Below are 18,746 nucleotides of genomic sequence, written 5' to 3'. Positions count from 1 at the left end.
ACTGGTCAGTGCTTTAATACACAAACCACTTTGCATGATTCTACCTCCCTTGATATGACTAGGTTGTCATCTCCTTCACATGTTGATTTGATTTCTCATCAAAGAAGATTGCCTGCCAAATTTAATGACTATGTAATGTCTTTTTAAAAAATTGTTTTTACTTTTCACATATTTTTCTTTTCATGTTTTTATTCAATTTTGCATTGTCATAATTTCTTTTGTGTTATTGTGGAAAGAGAGAAGTTGTAATATGGTGCATTTATATTTAGAGCACTCTCGCGCTTCCAGCACGAGAGTGACTCGAGATGCTTGTATATTCTTGAAAATTCATTCTATGATCAGGCACAGAACGATGTGTGCCAGGATTCCACCAACGTTAATCAGTTGGTGGAGATTCTGGTATACAGCGGGTCCGTCTGGCCGTGAGTGTCAGGTACTTGGAATAAAACTTCTTAATTCACCCGGTTGCCTCTTGTAAAGTAATTCCTACTTCACCTACCTCTAGTAAAGTGTTATTTCTCTCACTCTATTTCACCTCTGTCAATTCTTATCACAACCTCGCTCTGTCTACCTCTCTCTCTCTGTCTACCTCTACATCTGACTCTGTCTCTTTTTCTGTGTCTACCTCTACTTCTGACTCTGACTCTCTCTCTGTCTACCTCTACATCTGACTCTGTATCTCTATCTACCTACCTCTAGATCTGACTCTGTCTCTCTGTCTACTTTACATCTGACTCTGTCTTTTTGCCTACCTCTACATCTGACTCTGTCTCTCTCTCTACCTCTATATCTGACACTCTCTCTCTCTGTCTGTCTACCACTACATCTCTCTGTCTACCTCTACATCTCACTCTGTTTCTGTTTCTGTCTCTCTCGCTCAGTCTACCTCTACATCTGACTCTGTCGCCCTCTCTGTCTACCTCTATATCTCTCTGTCACTTCTACATCTGACTCTGTCTGTCTCCCACTCTGTCTCCCTTTACATTTGAGTCTGTCTCACTCTCTCTACCTCTACATCTGACTCTGTTTCTCTCTCTCTGTCTACCTCTACATCTGACTCTGTCTCTCTCTCTGTCTACCTGTAGAGCTGACTCTGTCTCTCTGTCTTCCTTTACATCTGACTCTGTCTCTCTGTCTCCCTCTATATCTGACTCTCTCTCTCTCTCTCTCTCCCTCTATACCTGACATTCTATCTCTCTGTCTGTCTACCTCTACATCTCTATCTACATCTCTCTGTCTACCTCTACCTCTACATCTCAGTCTGTCTTTCTCGTTCTGTCTACTTCTACATCTGGTTCTGTCTATCCCTCTGTCTACTTCTACATCTCTCTGTCACCTCTACATCTGACTTTCTCTCTCTCTCTGTCTACTTCTAGATCTGACTCTGTCTCTCTGTCTACTTTACATCTGACTCTGTCTTTTTGTCTACCTCTACATCTGACTCTGTCTCTCTCTCTCTACCTCTATATCTGACACTCTCTCTCTCTATCTGTCTACTTCTACATCTCTCTGTCTACCTCTACATCTGACTCTGCCTCTCTCTCTGTCTACCTCTACATCTCTCTGTCACCTCTACATCTGTCTCTGTCTGTCTCTCACTCTGTCTACCTCTACATTTGAGTCTGTTTCTCTCTCTACCTCTACCTCTACATCTGACTCTGTCTCTCTCTCTCTGTCTACCTCTACATCTGACTCGGTCTCTCTCTCTGTCTACCTGTAATCTGACTCTGTCTCTCTGTCTTCCTTTACATCTGACTCTGTCTCTCTGTCTACCTCTATATCTGACTCTGTCTCTCTCTCTTCCTCTATATCTGACATTCTCTCTCTCTGTCTGTCTACCTCTACATCTCTCTATCTACCTCTACATCTCTCTGTCTACCTCTACCTCTACATCTCACTCTGTCTCTCTTGCTCTGTCTCTACTTAAACATCTGACTCTGTCTATCCCTCTGTCTACCTCTACATCTCTCTGTCACCTCAACATCTGACTCTGTCTCTGGCTGTTTGTCTCTCTCTCTCTGTTTACCTCTACATCTGACTCCGTCTCTCTCTCTCTCTCTGTCTACCTCTACATCTCTCCGTCTACTGCTACATCTGACTCTCTCTCTCGCTCTGTCTACCTCTATATCTGACGCTGTCTCTCTCTCTGTCTAACTCTACATCTCCCCCCGTCAATATGACTCTGGTAAGCCATATTGTAGCTGTTTTGTGTGAAAGTGTAAGTATAATTCCCTATTGTTTAGCATCATGCAGACTTCAATGAGCAGAAAATAGGTAACAAAATGAAAAAATAAATCCCGTCTATACCAGGTGTTCTGGTTACGCGTGTAAGTCACGTTTATATACATTGGATGTAAATGAAGTAGTGGAGATCCCAAGCTTTGGGAATAAATCCACCCCTCATGGACCTATATGGAACCCCAATGATTTCAACAAATATTGACATGCGTAACCCCTATCACCTAATGAGGACTAACTTTCAAGTATTACAAAACAATTTCATATCAGCCCTCGCAGGGGCACCCTCAGCATGGCAAGAATTTTAAAATGAGTATAACTGAGAAGTGCCACATATGTGAAATAACATCTTTATTGCAAAGGGAAAAATCTAAACTGAAATCAACAAAATTAAAAGAGGGTGGATCCAAACACCGAGGCCCCTTCCCCTCATTTAATTTAATCCTGAAAAAAGCTGAATTAGTGTTTAGCAATCAAGGTGACTTGGTTGAACTCGTTTTTCATATTATATTGAATTTGGATTAGATCTAATTAAGAGGTGTCCTGGTACGTTCATGTTTTCCTGCTGCATCCTTTGTGTTCCTATTTGCCTCTGACATTCCTGTTCAGACTTGAGCAGCCTACAAGCACGCACTGTGATTGCTTATAATGCTCTCCATTATCTGCCTTTGCAAAAACTACAACTGTGCATATTTTATTGCAAGGAAGTAAGTCTCTTGTACTTACTCAAGGTAAACTGATCCAGCTAGTTACCAGCAACAGGTACTCTAATACCATATACTCACCTGGGCCCATAAACACACATTCACTCTACCAGGTAATAAACCGCTGGGTTCATGTTTTTATTAATTTCTTACCATACCAAGATTAGTTATTTCTGGTTCCTAACTAATCTTCTACTGATGAAAAAGTTATTTCCTCTGGTCGATGGACTATTAGTTGAAGTAGTTGATAGTGAAATGACATTAAACAACTTACTTGTAAATTTTAAATGATCACAGAGTTGGGAAGTGTTTTAAATCTTTATCTAAATAAACTCATGTGAACCACTTACAAAGTACAGAACAGTCTCCGTCTATTCATAGGAAGGAAGATTCAATAAATCAATTATCAAATGCATTCAATTATTCTACACAATGACAATGCATGGAAAGGAGAGGATAGAGAGAAAAGGACATAGGCACATAACAGACTAAATGATTATAAATACCAAGTATGGTGTGAAAACCAACCCCCTGGCCAAGGGGCTGGGAAGGGTCCCCAAGGGAAGATCTGGCGACTAAAGGCTTCAGGACAGGACAGATGACCTCTCTATCACCGACGCTTGCTTAGCACCCCTCTCTGACACTCTCTTCCTCGTTAAGATTCTTCTGCAAACTTCTTCTACATTAATTAGCTTAAGATATACGGTTCTGCAATTTGGTTCTACTTCAGCATCTCTTTTCACTCTGCCAGCATCTCGGTCTCTGCAGCATTCAGCATTGACGTCTCTCTAACAAACTAAGAACTACCTCAATTATACCCTACAATATTCATGTACCACCCAAAAATGTTTCAATATCATGAAACCCCTAATTCTGACTGGACAGGCAAGCGGAGGTGATCATCACACCATGCTTACATATCACTCTTTTCAGTTAGGCCTTTGTTAATAAACCCATCCCCTTAATTATTTATTCAAACTTTATTCATAAGTCTTTATTCCCACCCGCATTCACATAATTATTGTCACAAATTATAATAGTTCACAGGTTCCCTTCTGTGTCAGCGGACTGTTGTTTCCTTTCCCAGGAAAAGTGTTCCTTCTTAACCTTGAACGGTGTTCAAGATGACATCACTTCTTCCAGCTTGATTGTACTACGCATGTGCAACAATCAGGAGGGAACAGACTATGGCTCATGCAAAAAGGCCCATAATAAGCACTATTGAAAGAGTCAAAAAGACAAATGTTAAAATCCCCCAATAATTGTTTCACTGTATACCACCAATCTCTATTCTAACACCATTTACTTCTTAATGCTTGCCCGCATTAGCAGTAGTAAAATAACTTATTTTCATTTTCAGCAAAGCAGCTGCCAGGCATATGAGTTCCAAAGCAGCCATCTTGTCAGCAATTGCGCAAGCGCAAGAAATTCCCTTCAAGCGAAAGTACATCATACTAGGTAGATGCAGTAGACACATGCGTACTAAATATTTTCAGTTAGGGTCCATTTTAGAATCTTACTCGAGTTACTTGTTAGTTAAACACATAGGCAAGCTTCATCTTCTTTAGTGTAGTCTGTTGTGCATATTGATTTACACAATGCAAGGGTAATACGTGGTTAAAAGTTACATGAGAGGATTGCGTCCGAGCAAGTCTCTTTTCTTACAAGTCTTTGCTCCATCAGTATCATCCAAATAAAAGTGTGATACAAATAATCCCAGGTGTAAGAACAATGCAGAAGCGGTAAGATGGGTTCAGAAGATTTATTCACCAACAGCCCCTACACAACTGGGCGGTGAAGACTCTCGGTTCCTCTGCCAGTTGGAACCGTTGGAGTGGCAGGGGACCAGGGGAATGGAATGTGGAACGTGGGGGGAACCAATAGGGTGTAAGGGAAGACAATGGGACTCTTGCGCAGGAGAGCAGTAAGACATGAGATGTCACGCGCCAGTATTGGCTTGTGACATTAACCATAGATAAAACACGGCACTGTGTAGCACAAGTATCTTCTTTATCTGTGAGTTACAATATAAGCCTAGTGTTTTTTAATGCACATCAGAAGACTCTTGGTAGAAAGAGTAGATGAGGCCATTAAATGATCGAACTACCAGATATCCACCAATTTCCTAGATAAAGACAATAATCCCAGAGGATCTTTTTTTCTGGACTGGATTTTGAAGGTGCTCCAGGTCCTGCGGTGAAGACCATGGCCATTCTGTAGTCATGTTCAGATGAGCTAATGTATCAGATGGAAGCTGATGGGAGTCTGCCTTAGGATCTGTGACCCATGGAGACAGAAGTGCATTGTGATGTCATAGTGATGTAAGAGAAGATGAATTAATGGAGTGAAGATTAGACACTGTGTTGAATGTCTATAAAATGGAAGGGTGATTAGGTGATATACAAAATCCTGTGAAAAAAACGAATTTGGTTTTCACATCAACCCAGCTCATTTTATCGATTGAATTAGTGTCGCTGACTGTATCATGTTGAGTGATGCTGTAGTTGATTAAACAATTGGCCCTCTACATAAAGTATTTTAGTAGCAATTTAAATGGGCATTTCTACATCAGCTTGAGCAGGAAATGGTCAGAGGAACTGATGTGTTGGAGTGATGTGTGGCTGGACAATATGCACCTCATGAGCAGACATGATGCCCACATCCTTGGTTCTTGATTATGCACTTTGGCCACAGCACAGCTGCCTTTGTAAGAAACAGCACTTAAATTACATGAATAAGCAGTCTAAGAAGGATTATGCACACCTTGTCTAGATTGACCGGTAGTTTGAGTTGGGCGTTAAGATAACAGCACAATAAACGTCCAAAAGGCAGTTTCACACCAACATACACAAACAAACAGTGGCAAAGCCAATTGTTCGCAGCAGTGAAAGCTATTGGCTTTGCCTATGTTTTTTTAATCTTACATAGCTGTCATGAATGTGCACAAACCTGTAATGGCCATCTTGGACTCGGTGTTATCACACTTCTAAAACCATTAAAATATGGTTTCCATTGATGTGTGTGCATCCCTAGAGGCCATCTCTGAATGTATTTGTTATGTTTTAACAAATGCCATTAACAAGGGCTGGCAAGGATGTCCAGGTCTGTGGCAGCCATGTTTGAAGGTCATTTAACAAAATAAAACATAACTATTCAATGGTGTCTGAAACTCACATGTGCATGTTCACACTTGAGGATGGACATCTTAAAATGCTCCAATTTGTTTTTACAATGGCTTTCCCCCAATAATACAGTAGGTGTAAAAAATTGTTAAACAAGAAGGAGGCTCTAAGATAAGTGGACTCTGGGTGGGAGAAGAAGACAAGAAAAAGCAAGGGGAAGAAGATGAACAGGGAGACAGAGAGACATATAAGATTCCCTCCAATGAACTGCAGAGCAAGATCTGACATCAACACTGGACCTCTGTCTACATCATTCAGTCAAACACTGTGAATCCTATTTACTCCTGGGAAGTGTAAACACTAGAATAGGGAGGAAGGTCATTGAATTAGGTGTGGGGAAGTGAGAAAGACAGCAAGTCATCCGAAACCACTACGTACAATAGTGTCATATGCAGTCTGACCCAATGATGTTCCTTAAAACAACATTAGACTTCCCTGTCAATACAATATATTTTGGCATCATTAAAGCGTGCAGTGCAGATTTAGTTGAGTCAGCATCAAAATATCCAATTCATCTATGTCTAGACACCCAGGCATTCCTTTACGGGACTTTTGCGCAGGGCAGTGCAGCAAGGCACCTTGCTGCGCTGCCCTACGCCAAAGTGAAAGGTCTGGAATGCACTATATATGCAATACAATGCATTCTGCCACACACATAGAAAGAGGAAAAACGAGCAGCAATAAAGATATTTCTCCTCGTTAAGCCTCACCTCAGGAGAAGTAATGATTTGGCGCTTTCCCAGGTTTACATGATTTTTGTAAATCCGGGACAGCACCAAAATCAGTGAGTTTTGCTTGGGATAAGCCACTGCAACACCTATGGAATGCATCCAAGGCGCAGAGTAAGGTGAATCAGCAATTTGCACAGCGTTGCATTACTCAAGATTTATGAGGCCTCTCAAAGTCATGCAGGATAACTTTGCATGGCTTCACAAATCTGATTCAGAGCCCCGTCTCACACATGCACCACTTTACGTGGTGCACAAGTGACCCAGGGCTCTCATAAATAAGCCCGCCATGGTGAAAGAGCATATACTCATATCAGTGTCTGTAAGAAGCTGTACATCTCTGCAGCTTGCTTAAGACACTAAACTGGTTTGTTGCTCAGCCACACGTCTAATGTGGATTTAGCCAGTGTGTATGGACCTTACATTTGATGGCTATGTTACTAATCCTGATAGAATCCATATAATGAAAACATAAATCTTTCGAGCCCCATCAAAGATGGTTACTTACACTCGAGACCCAAAGCGTGGCATCCGGTAATCTGACTGCTGAAAGGAAGCATAAATCTGTAGATACTGAAGCTAATCTTCAGCGTGAGATCTCGTGTAATGACCCGTACACAATGCGAATATAGAGATTTCCGGTGTCGAGTCTCCAACAGGGCCCTGAAACACGCCGACACGCGCTGGTCGCGTGCACTGCTTGGTGGCGGCGGTAGAAAGGAGAGAGCAGCTGACTGGCACCCCGCTTGTAGCTTACACCACTGTCTAAGCCTCGGCATTATCATTAATCTCAGGATGAGTTTTGCTTCACTTGCTTTGATTCCCCAAATCAGGCTGTTCAGCCTGCTTTTATTTCACCTGCGTGAAGTAATTGGCTCAAACACCCATAATGACACACTTCATAGTTGAAAATTAATCATAATCAGAGTACTCCATCCAGCATATTAGTGGCTCATTAGAAGTTTTGGAGGCTTTGCTCAGAATCAATAATGAAAAGCCTGACACCTGTAAGACAAATGGCTCGCGCCTGCTGCCTCACCAGATACCAGAAATCCCCATTCCGGGCGCTGTTGTTAGCATCAATCTCTTGTCAGTGTTTACTGCTTGAGAAATACGCGAAAGCATGCACGCGAGCTTGTCTCAGAGTAGGCATCACGCGCAGCAATTGTTTCTTTTCACACTGAAACATTGTTTAACGTCAGATTACCCTAAACCTGTTTGTCCGCAGTCCCCACTGCTCTCGTAGTTAATAAAACAGGATGACACACGTTTAATACAAAAAAAAGTAACTGCTCTCTTCACTACATTCCAGAGGGTCTGCCATGTGTTAATGCCCGAGTATACCTATAAAGCGCTCGGATACCCGCAAGGGTCAATTTTCGCGCTAAAACTATCAAAATACATAAATAAATGTAAAAGAGCCATCTCTCTCATAACGGAATGTGAACATTTTTGCCTAATGCTCACATCAGGTGCCTTTGTCTGTGGATTGTTACTGAAACCATTGTTGAACAAAGACATACATCATGAATGTTGCATTTTTTTTTCTTATATCAAATTTTCCATTATTTCACTTGGACATTGCCGGTCGACGATACATGTCAAACTTTGTGGGCATATACTCATTTATTAAAAAACAAGACCTGTACAAATCATTCAATGGCATATTATCAAGGTAATGCGATAAACATCACAAATCGCGCTTAACGCGTTTACCATTATCGCCATCTATCGCTGATTCACATCACCGTGTTAGTGGCGTATTAGCAACGCTTTGCTAAATGGCGATGTGAAAACCAGCGATAATCGGCAATAACGCGTGAATTCAAGCGATGATTTCACAGCGCTGAGGGAATAATAGACAATATGGGAGTGTGGACTTAACCTGTGAATCCACCTCCCATATTACAGATAGCTTAGTTAGAATTGTATCAGGCGTTAGATTCTGGCGAAAATCGCAGTTAGCGCGGCTTTTCTCATCGCTTCGCGGATCTGCTCCATGCTTGTAAATATCGTGAAGCCTTGTTAGCGATTATTTACATGGAGTAATGGTCAAGAACGCCTTCTTTGCATCTCATTAGCGATGTATATCGCTAAGATGCGTGGCGTTACAAAAACTGCAGCTAACACGCGCTAATGCATGTTAGCGCCACCTTCCTAATAGGGTGGTTAGAATATCGCCCCTATAGCGGCAAAAAGGGCTGCTAAAGTGTCGATACTGCCCTTGATAATATGCCCCTCAGTTTTTGGGACATTTCTAACTTATGAAAAATTATTGTCTGGGTCCTCCTCTGTCTCTTCCGTGCCCACATCTTCGGCCTCAGCCTCTCCCAGCAACTGCGTCTCTTTTCTTGGATTTAACTTTCGTTTCAACATCAACCAGTAGTGTATCAAGAGGAAGAGTGTCCGGCAGAATGAAGTATCGAATGTTATTGCCTTGAAAACTTAATGTTTCCAATTGTACAGGTTCTCTGTTCTTCAAGGTCATTTTCACAGCTTTAAGATGTGTATTCATACTCACATCAACACCTGTAATTGTTCCATGAAATTGGGCTCCATTTTTCAGATCTATTGTAATCCTTTCATGGCTTAATTTAATCAAGAACCTCACAAGCTTCATTTTGACAGCTAAATTGGATAGGAAGTAGCTGCGAAACTGCGATTCATGAAGAGTTCCCATCGGCGAGCGGAACAAAAAAACAAATTGAGCACAGAAGCGACAAGACCACAAAAGCACAAGCCTCCCTGGCATGAATAGTTGAATTATGAATGTTGTATTTTAATGGCTCACTGGCAAGCACACAACTCCCATAGGGTTACATGGGCGTCAGGCCCCCTGCCCCCCACCCACCCTCTGTTGTGTGTGTCAGCCCGGGCTGAGACAGCTTTCCGGGCACACACACAAACAGTTTTTAAGCTGCTGTAGGCTGGCTGGTCTGGCGTCCGTCTTATTGCAGCCGCAACCGAGTATTTCACAGGTCTTAACCATTTACATGTTAACAAGGCTTTGTTGTTTTCTTCACCCCTTCGTAGAGCCCCTGCACATCTGGTCTGCCTATTGCTGGGAGAATTAGCACCCCCCCTGAAATTTTAACTAGCCTCCCTCCCCCGAAATTTGGCTCTAGTTGCGTCTCTGCTCACTGGACTGTGTCCACGAACAGGAATGAAGTGATTTTTCTCATATATATTTATATAGTACAGCTTTGTCAGCCGTGCTAGAGTTGTGTGAAAGTTTGTGACTCTGAACATCTATACAGGACCGCTTTAGTGCTGGAGGCACTGGTGCGACAACCATTTTTGACGCCCCCACACCCCATGATTTTAGTAAATATTATTTGTACCAAAATGTCTTGTCTAAATAGGTTAAAAGTAACCGCACAGCTCCTGGCTCTTTGCACCTCCCATTGCCTTATCCAAAATTTGAATAGGTGAGAATCTCTACACAAGTTGTGTTACTAGCTGTTGTTTAAATGCATTTGCTGGAGGATTGCATACTTCATTTTTCATAAATGCGTCTTGTATTGTCGAAGAAACAACAGACACGGGTTGAAGAAACAAAATAAAAGTAATTGTTGTATGGCTTTTACCCTTCAGCTACAGGCGGTATTGGTGATGAAATATTATCATTTCCCCTCACATCTTAACAATGACCTGGAGTCAGTCAATCGAGAAGTTAAGTCTCACAGAAAGTTGAGTATATTGACAGGGGCATACATTTTAAAGAAATGTTTGAGGTTCAGATCGGGAAAAGAAGAAAGATAGGAGATGGAGAAAGAGATGTAGCGACTGATGAGTCAAAGGAATAGTTCGCGTAATCCATCCTCAGAGCTGTTTCATCAGAGACCTCAAAATCCAATAGCTTCTCGATGGACAAGCGTTCACAGAGATCTCCGTTTAACCGCAAGGTGTATACAAAGTTGTATGTGATGGTATATCTATCCCTCCAGACAGTGAGCCTAGACTCCTTTATGGTTTTTATGACATATGGCTGAGGATCAAAGGACGGGCCATCCCTGAATGAAAGTTTTAAGTGGGCAAGCGTTTGGTCTTCTTCATGACAGTCTTCAGTGCTGTCACATGTCCTATTATTGATCAATTTTCAATCTTTTTTTATGGTGGTCACCTCTTCCATGTTGAAGAGCGACCACAGGTCACTTGGGAAAGATGAATTCGTGGTCTTGCAAGTTTCCAGTTGAGCACTGTGGGGTGCCATGTTAATGTGTCCGAAATGTGGGCCTTTGTGAGTTTAACAATTGTATACACTTTCTTCAGAATAGTCATGAAATGCTTCACAATTCTATTAGTTTGAGGCCACTGATTGATGGTTGATCGTCAGTATTTATAAACGGGTGGATGCTATAAGTCAATAATAGCTTGTCCAAAGCCAGAAAAAATATATCCGCCAACATGCTGCAAAAAGCAATAACATCAGGGAACCTCAAAATGTATATATCACAAAAAAATATGGACTCATGGCTCTGTTGTCCTACTCCTGAAGAGTGATTGAAGCACTTTTTTCGAAGAGTATCGCCCTACTCCAGAACCCAAATGCTAGCTGCATTAAAAAAAAAAAAAAAAAAAATTACCTTGCCGCTGTCGCCAGGTCCCACGTCTTCTTTCCTGCTCGTGTGTGTCCGAGTCCAGGTTGGAACAAGAAGCAGGCTGTCAGGCTCCCACCCCGAAGCCAATCACAATGTTCCAATGGAGAATTGTGATTGGTCTGAGCGCCATCGAGAGGCTGAGGGGGTGGGCATCTTCTGCAAAGCAGCCTGCATGGGGAACAGGGGAGTGTGCATGACTCTTTGGGGTGGCCAAAGAGGGCCGACCAAACAGTCATTGCGCACTCAGGAGTGGGCAAACCACTCCTCCCCTGCTCTGTTAACTGAGTAGCAGGGCGTAAAAAGAAGCATAAAAAGCATAAAATGGTAATAACTAAAAGTTATTAACATTTCATGTTTTTGCTTCTTGCATTGCGAGAAAGCAGTGGGGCGATGCTCCTCTGCCATAGCGGAGGAGCCAACACCTCCTTTTACTGCCACTTCTTTCTGCTCCTTGCGCTGAGCTTCTCTGCCTGTTTCATACACTGCTCAGCAGTGCCAGAAACTCACAAATACCACCAGAACCTGATCACCAGCGACATCACATTATTGTTCCCAACAATGCCAACCCTCCTCACACTACCTAACACTGTTTAATCTTGATGCTGCCTTCCAGTGACAGCTACTCATACTGCCAATCAGAGCTTCTTCCCTATGCTGCCTCTAAACTGACTTTAAACCATGTCCTTCAATGCAGAGTCCTCCCTCTGCTCAACAGTAGCAATGGTTCACATCACACACTAGAGCACACTTCTCTTCTTGCATACCAGCTCCCACTACTACTCACCAGTGCCAACTTCACACACTGCTCACCAGTGTCCACTTCACGTAATGCTTGTATTGCCAGCTTATGTACCAATCTAGAATGCCAGATACTCTTACTGCAGTGCAGTGTCATTACTCACACTCAAGATTCAGGAAATACCGAAGAGACACCCTAGACTACAGACTAGGGGAGGTCTCCACGTGGGCGGAAGTCTATGCACAAAGGAGAAGAAGCAGACCATATACCCAACAAATGGATACCTCTTCATCTGGAAGCGACACATCCAATAGACCCAAAAACCCACACAAACCACACCAGGACCGCAAGACATCACATCAAAAGAACACCAATCCATGTCAAATACAATCACCACTCAAGCCACGACGAGTGCACCTTTTTTAGGAAAAGGCCTAGAAGAAAGAGGAGACCCCGGAGAGGAAAAAGACAAGGAACACCCAAACACCCGAAGCACTACACAACCTAAAAAAGACAAGAAGAAGACCACACAGAAAGACATTTAGTAATCAACATCTCAGATACATCCTTAAGTTCGAATGAAATTAAACTACTCCAGAAAGGAACGTCATTCGTCCCAACAACAAAAACTCAACAACTACAATTGGAGGTCAGCACTTTTAAATTCACGCGCAAATTGAGACGAAGACACTTCTTTGAGAATGTTCTGCCCCCTCAAGAAAAGGAACAGACGGATCAACTAATGGGCCTTAGACCAACAAGTACATACCAAGCCCTTATCAGTCATAAATGCTTGGAACTGTTCGAAAATCTGATCAGACAGGACCTCACAAAACTCAATTATAACAAAAAACTCAAACAAAACATCACCCGAAAAGATGCAGATACCTTAAGAAAGATTGCTAACAACAAAAACATTAAGTGCATCAAAGAAGATAAAGGCGGAGCACTAGTGATCTTAAACACAGAGATGTATGAAAGAAAGGTGATGGAACACATTTCAGATAAGGAAATCTATATGAAGCTGGATGAGAAACCCACAACCAGATTCAAAACCTTTGTCAAATCTATATTGGACAGAGCATATGATGAAGGCACGTTCAAAGAAAAAACTCGCACTTTTTTACTGAAACCAAATCCCAGAAGCCCATCGTTACACATGGTTCCAAAAATGCACAAATGTCCAGAGGATCCTCCCCTAAGCCCGATTGTGTCTACAAGGGGAAGCCTCCATGAACCGGTCGGACAATTTCTGGACAAGTACCTCCAACCGACAGTAAAAACAATGAGAAGCTACATCAAAGACAACTGATTTTTTGTTAAAGCTAAAGGCCATTGAAATCAAGGATGATGACAACCTACTAATGTGCACGGCGGACTTAAAGTCGCTATATACCTCCATAACCCATGCAGGGGGTATTGAAGCTATGGAGTCTGCAATCTTAAACTCCGACATAGACCATTCAATGCAAAAGTTTCTGATGGAGCTCGTTTACTTCACCTTATACCAGAGTTATTTCGAATACAAGGATGAATGGTATCTTCAACTGTCTGGTACCTCTATGGGTAATTGCGCTGCGCCGATATATGCTAACCTCTACATGAAACAATATGAAGACACCCACATTTTCGCAAACCAGATATGGACAGCCAATACTAAGCTCCTAGTCAGATATATTGACGACGTCTTTATACTATGGAACAATACACAAGAGAAATTATAACAGGCACTAACAACCTTAAATAACATTGATTACAGAATCCAATTCACCTCGGAAATACAACAAGAAAAGATCCCATTCCTAGATGTTGAAGTCACACTTAGCGACAGGAATCTGAAAACAGACTTATTCAGGAAACAAATGGATCGAAATAATACTTTGCAATACACCAGCTTCCATCAAGCGTCGCTTAAAAACCACCTACCTTTCTCCCAAATGACAAGAGCAAAGAGGATAACATCAAATGAGGACAAAGCCACCCAAAGAATTGAAGAAATTGGACAAAGATTTAAAGACAGAGGCTATCCGAAAAACATCATAGAACAAGCAAAACAACGTGTATCTCAAATCTCAAGAGCCAATTTGTTGAAAAATACCATAAAACGAAAGACCACAAGACTAGTAATGGTCTCAAAATATTCAACATTAAGTCCAGCTTACAAAAGGATCGTCATGAAACATTGGCCAATCTTAAGCATGGAACCAGACTTTAAATCTCTATTCGCACAGCCACCCATATTTGCATATTGAAGAAACAACAATTTTGGAGAACTACTGAAAAAGAACACACCTCCACAAACCCCTACAAAAGGCACTAGAGCCTGTACAAATTGCAACAACTGCAATAATGTGATAAAAGGCAATACAATAACACATCCCATAAAAGGGTTCAATATCAAACTGGAGACAACAGCAACATGTGATACATCTAATGTAATATACTTATTGAAGTGTCCATGCTCTAAAGTATATGTTGGAAAAAACAAAATAAAAATAAAAATTCGCATCAATGCGCACAAGTCGAACATTAGAACGCACAATGAAAAATCAGCTGTTGCCTTACACTTCAGCGAACAAAAACATCATGTCTCACAATTGAAATTTTTGGTGTTAGAAGCAATCACGAAAGTGGAAGGTAGAGACAATAACAAACATTTACTACGTAGAGAGAATTTCTGGATATACAGACTGAACTCCATGAAACCGAATGGATTAAATGACCGTATGGAGCTTGCATGTTACCTGTAATGTAATATAACCATACTTTATAGAAGGCCACTAGGGCCAAAATATGTTTCTCTCTTCTGCAGTGCTACCAGTGTTTCCCATAAAGTTATAAACACTTGTTGTAAATACATGCACATTTTTATCGACACCCGTTTTTTCACGATTCCTATTTACCGTGTTTATTTTCCAGTGTTATACGCCCCAATGTTATTCTTAGTTAGTTCCCAGCTCCAATTTCAGTTACCCCTCCACAAGCACTGAAATAGGCAATAAACAAATATTCCGCGACCACTTAGAAATGGCCGCCACATTGAGTTCTACAGTCGTAGTCCATCTTTTATATTGAGCATATACGTGTTAACAAACAAACGAAAGGTCCACACGTGCACGAAAGCTGAATGCCGACCGGCAAAGCGTACACAGATCCCCATTGAAAATCGAGCAGCACTCTACACGAGCGCCCACAAACTGTAAGTTCAACAGAATGGTACTCTTTAAACGGTTGAAATTACAGACGAAATTGCACAATGTTTTATTTTATTGTGCTCACCACAATGCTCCTTCTACCCACAGCTCATGAACAAGCCCAGAACGGCAACAGCGAATGTAAGTGTGTTTTGCCAGATGCCACTAGCACCTTTTTCCTTCACCACCGATTTCACCTAATGTCCGTTTTACCGTCACATTTTTCGCCTGATTTTTTTCACACCAGTTCACACTCGACTCACCGCTTGATAATAACACACAAATAATAGTACAAAATGTGTATAATGTATTGAACTTTGCGTTATATATTTATGCATAGTAGCTGTGTCCTTGGTATTTTGTAGATTAAAGCTCCCAGAAGAAGGGCGTGGCAGCCCGAAATGCATTGGAGCACATGGAATGTTTATGAATAAGAATCTCATGATGTAAAGGAATGAGAACAATTCCGAAAATACTGAATTAAGCTTATGAATTAAACAAAAATAAATTGCAACTTTCAAAAGAAAAATCATTGGAGTCCTTCTTATTGAAAGGAACCAAAGGTGTGCCCTAATAGGGATGCGACCAAGAGTGGAAGCACAATATTGATCTATGAAATAACAAGGTTAATCCAGGACGGAAATGTTACCTAAGGAGCACCCAATCTTGAAATAACTTGTACGACTAAAATACAACTTCAAATCTTATATATAAGCATCAGGGCTGTGCACCCACCACCAGCACTCTATATCATTTCTCACACTGCCATTAAGTACCATATCCTCACTCTGTCCACCAGTATCAACTTCTCATAGTGCCGGACCCCATAATTTATTATGCAACCCATCAGTAGCACAGCTACATATACTGCTCAACAATACCAACTACTTGCACAGCTCATTAGTGCCAGCCCCTAACACTGTTCACCAATGTCAGTGTCTCTTGTCAAGAACCTATCCAAGTTACTCACAGTGCTCACATATGTGACACCAAGAAGGGTCTGGCCCTCGGGCTAAACGCGAGTGGCAGCTTTACATGTTGTCATGTGCCATATCGTATATGTGTTCTGGTAACCAGTCTCATCTTCTGTCCCTTGGCATCAATGCTAGCTCATGACACTGCAGTGAGCATGTTTCAAGGTGCCTGCCAGGTCCTGCTCCTTTCATGGGTAACAAATGCCAACTATTTACACTGTCCACCATTTCATACTCCTTATTCTGCTCATCATTGTTGGCAACTCTCAGCACATATGCTGATACTACCAACTAATGCCAAACCTTCACATAACCCCTGCTGCTAGGTCCTGACAGTGCCAATCAATATGGCCTTTTCTTACACTGCTCAACATTAATAGGTCCTTGTGAGAAATTGGTTATTGGTTGATTGGGGTGTGAGCCCTGGTCAAGCAGCAACCTTAATCCTTGACAAGGTAAGGCACACGCAAACCCCAAATTAACCTGTGCTTAGTACCCTGGTAGCTTGACACAGACCAGTTAGGCTTAACCTAGAGTCTATGTGTAAAGTATTTTTGCAACAGGTCAAACGGTTAAACAGTGAAATCGCCACACAAAAAGGATCCCATACCAAGTTAGAAAAATGAGGTATGTGGGGGCCTGTGCAGAGGATGCATCGCACAATTGGGGTGATGTAGCAGTTCTGAAGAGCTGTGCTCGGGGTCTTTTTTGACAGGTTCAATCTAAACAGCAGCGGAGGTGCATCAGTTCTGCTCAGGTTTGCCCCTCACAGCCCAGCAGATGTGTGGGTTCTGCTGGATCCACCGTGGCTGGCAAAGCACCTTAAGCCCACTTCTGAGGGTCTAGGGCTGGGGTGGTACCACTTGGCAGGGCAGAATCACAGATGGCAGAGTCCAGGTAGAAGGTTGTTGGAAGCCCGTTATGTCCCTGAGCCTTCAGATCAGGAGGAAGCTTCAGATCAGGTGGTCAGCCAACTAGCCATTGGAGTCACTATAGTTTCTCGGTCCAAGAGTTGCAGGTCCGGTCCTTCTCAGCCAGTTAAGTGAGCAACAGCATAGCAGGGCAGCAGTCCAGCATAGTGGCAGTCCTTAAAGAAGCACTGCAATCCTTTGTCCTGGCAGTGTATTTACAGGTCTAGATGTATACTGAAAAGGTTGTGTCTGGGGTTCTTCTTTTATGCACAGTGTTGCCTTTGAAGTGTGGAGAAGCTTCTGGAGGCAAGCCTTTGAAGTGCACAGGTAGCCTGCCCTTCTGGACATCGCTCCAGACTAACCACAGGGGGAATGCAGCCCTTTGTGTAGAGACATGACACAACCTATTCAGATGTAAGTGAGGCTGGTCCTGACATAACTAAGCTTCCCATTGAGTGTGGCTGTCTAAGAGGAATACACAAAGTCCAAGTGTCACCCATGCCCAGTCATGTGACCAGAGACAGGGTACAGGTACTAAATGGCTAAGGCAAGAAAATGTAAACTTTCTAAAAGTGGTATTTTCAGAGTTGCAATTTAAAATTCAACTTCACCATCAGTTTGGATTTTAAATTGTGATTCTATAAACACCAAATATGAAGGGGTTACCTGTCCGCTTTTATAAATTACACTTATAACGTTTAAAAAAGTAACTAGTAAGCTAGGAAAAAACACTTTAGGGGAGAAGTCAAAGGTGCAATCCAGATATTCTTTAAGAAGCACAAAATTGAATTTACATATGGTAGACTCTCAGGGCAGCGGAGCCACACAAAAACAAGAAGTACAGCAAAGTAAAAAACTAAAGAAGTTTCAGCCTCCAAATAAATCAACTAATGGAGACTTGGTGGCATGCAAACACAGGAATAACTGCAAAAAAAGAGTGCACCCTCGGTTCGACAAACCCCCAAATGAACGCCTTCTGTAAGGAGTTACTTTAAAGTAGCCCCCAGTACGCTAATATTAAAACCAACAGATGAGAATTCCGTGTATGAACCACGTGAGTCAATAAATCTCTTGAATAACATTCCTACCTCTAACAGGTTTCCTTTATTTATGGATGAGGGAGGATTACAGGAAGAGAATGACTTACAGGGCCCAGCAATGGCCGATAAAGCAGAAGAAAGCCCAGTTGCATGGGTGGTGGAGCAGAGAGTCCTGGGTACTCCAAGAGAAGTATTTGCTTCTCAAGTATCCTTAGACAAAAACCAAGCTAGACTTTCCGGGGACAGTTTGGAAGAGTTTGAGAAAGCTCAAGCACATATTGACCACTCCTCGCCACAATCAGTGTGTGATTTATCACAAGTCCTAGCTGACTAAGTGAGAGGCAGATTCTTGGTCTCAGCGCGTAACCTAGCAGACATCAAAGTCTCATGCGAGAAACTAGACGCTAAACTGGACTCACTTGCTGTTAGATTTGG

General features: G+C 42.1%; 1 protein-coding gene across 1 annotated transcript; it reads right to left on the bottom strand.

Moving 5' to 3' along the window:
- Window positions 1–9,172: 9,172 nt before the first annotated feature.
- On the bottom strand, window positions 9,173–9,472 carry LOC144827691 (small nuclear ribonucleoprotein Sm D1-like). The gene has a single exon (XM_078685912.1). It carries the CDS (start codon window positions 9,470–9,472, stop codon window positions 9,173–9,175), a length of 300 nt encoding a protein of 99 aa, XP_078542038.1.
- Window positions 9,473–18,746: the final 9,274 nt, after the last annotated feature.

This window comes from Lissotriton helveticus, chromosome 4_1 (assembly GCF_964261635.1).
Source record: "Lissotriton helveticus chromosome 4_1, aLisHel1.1, whole genome shotgun sequence".
Classification (NCBI taxonomy): domain Eukaryota; kingdom Metazoa; phylum Chordata; class Amphibia; order Caudata; family Salamandridae; genus Lissotriton; species Lissotriton helveticus.
This window is presented reverse-complemented; position numbering and strand designations above follow the sequence as displayed.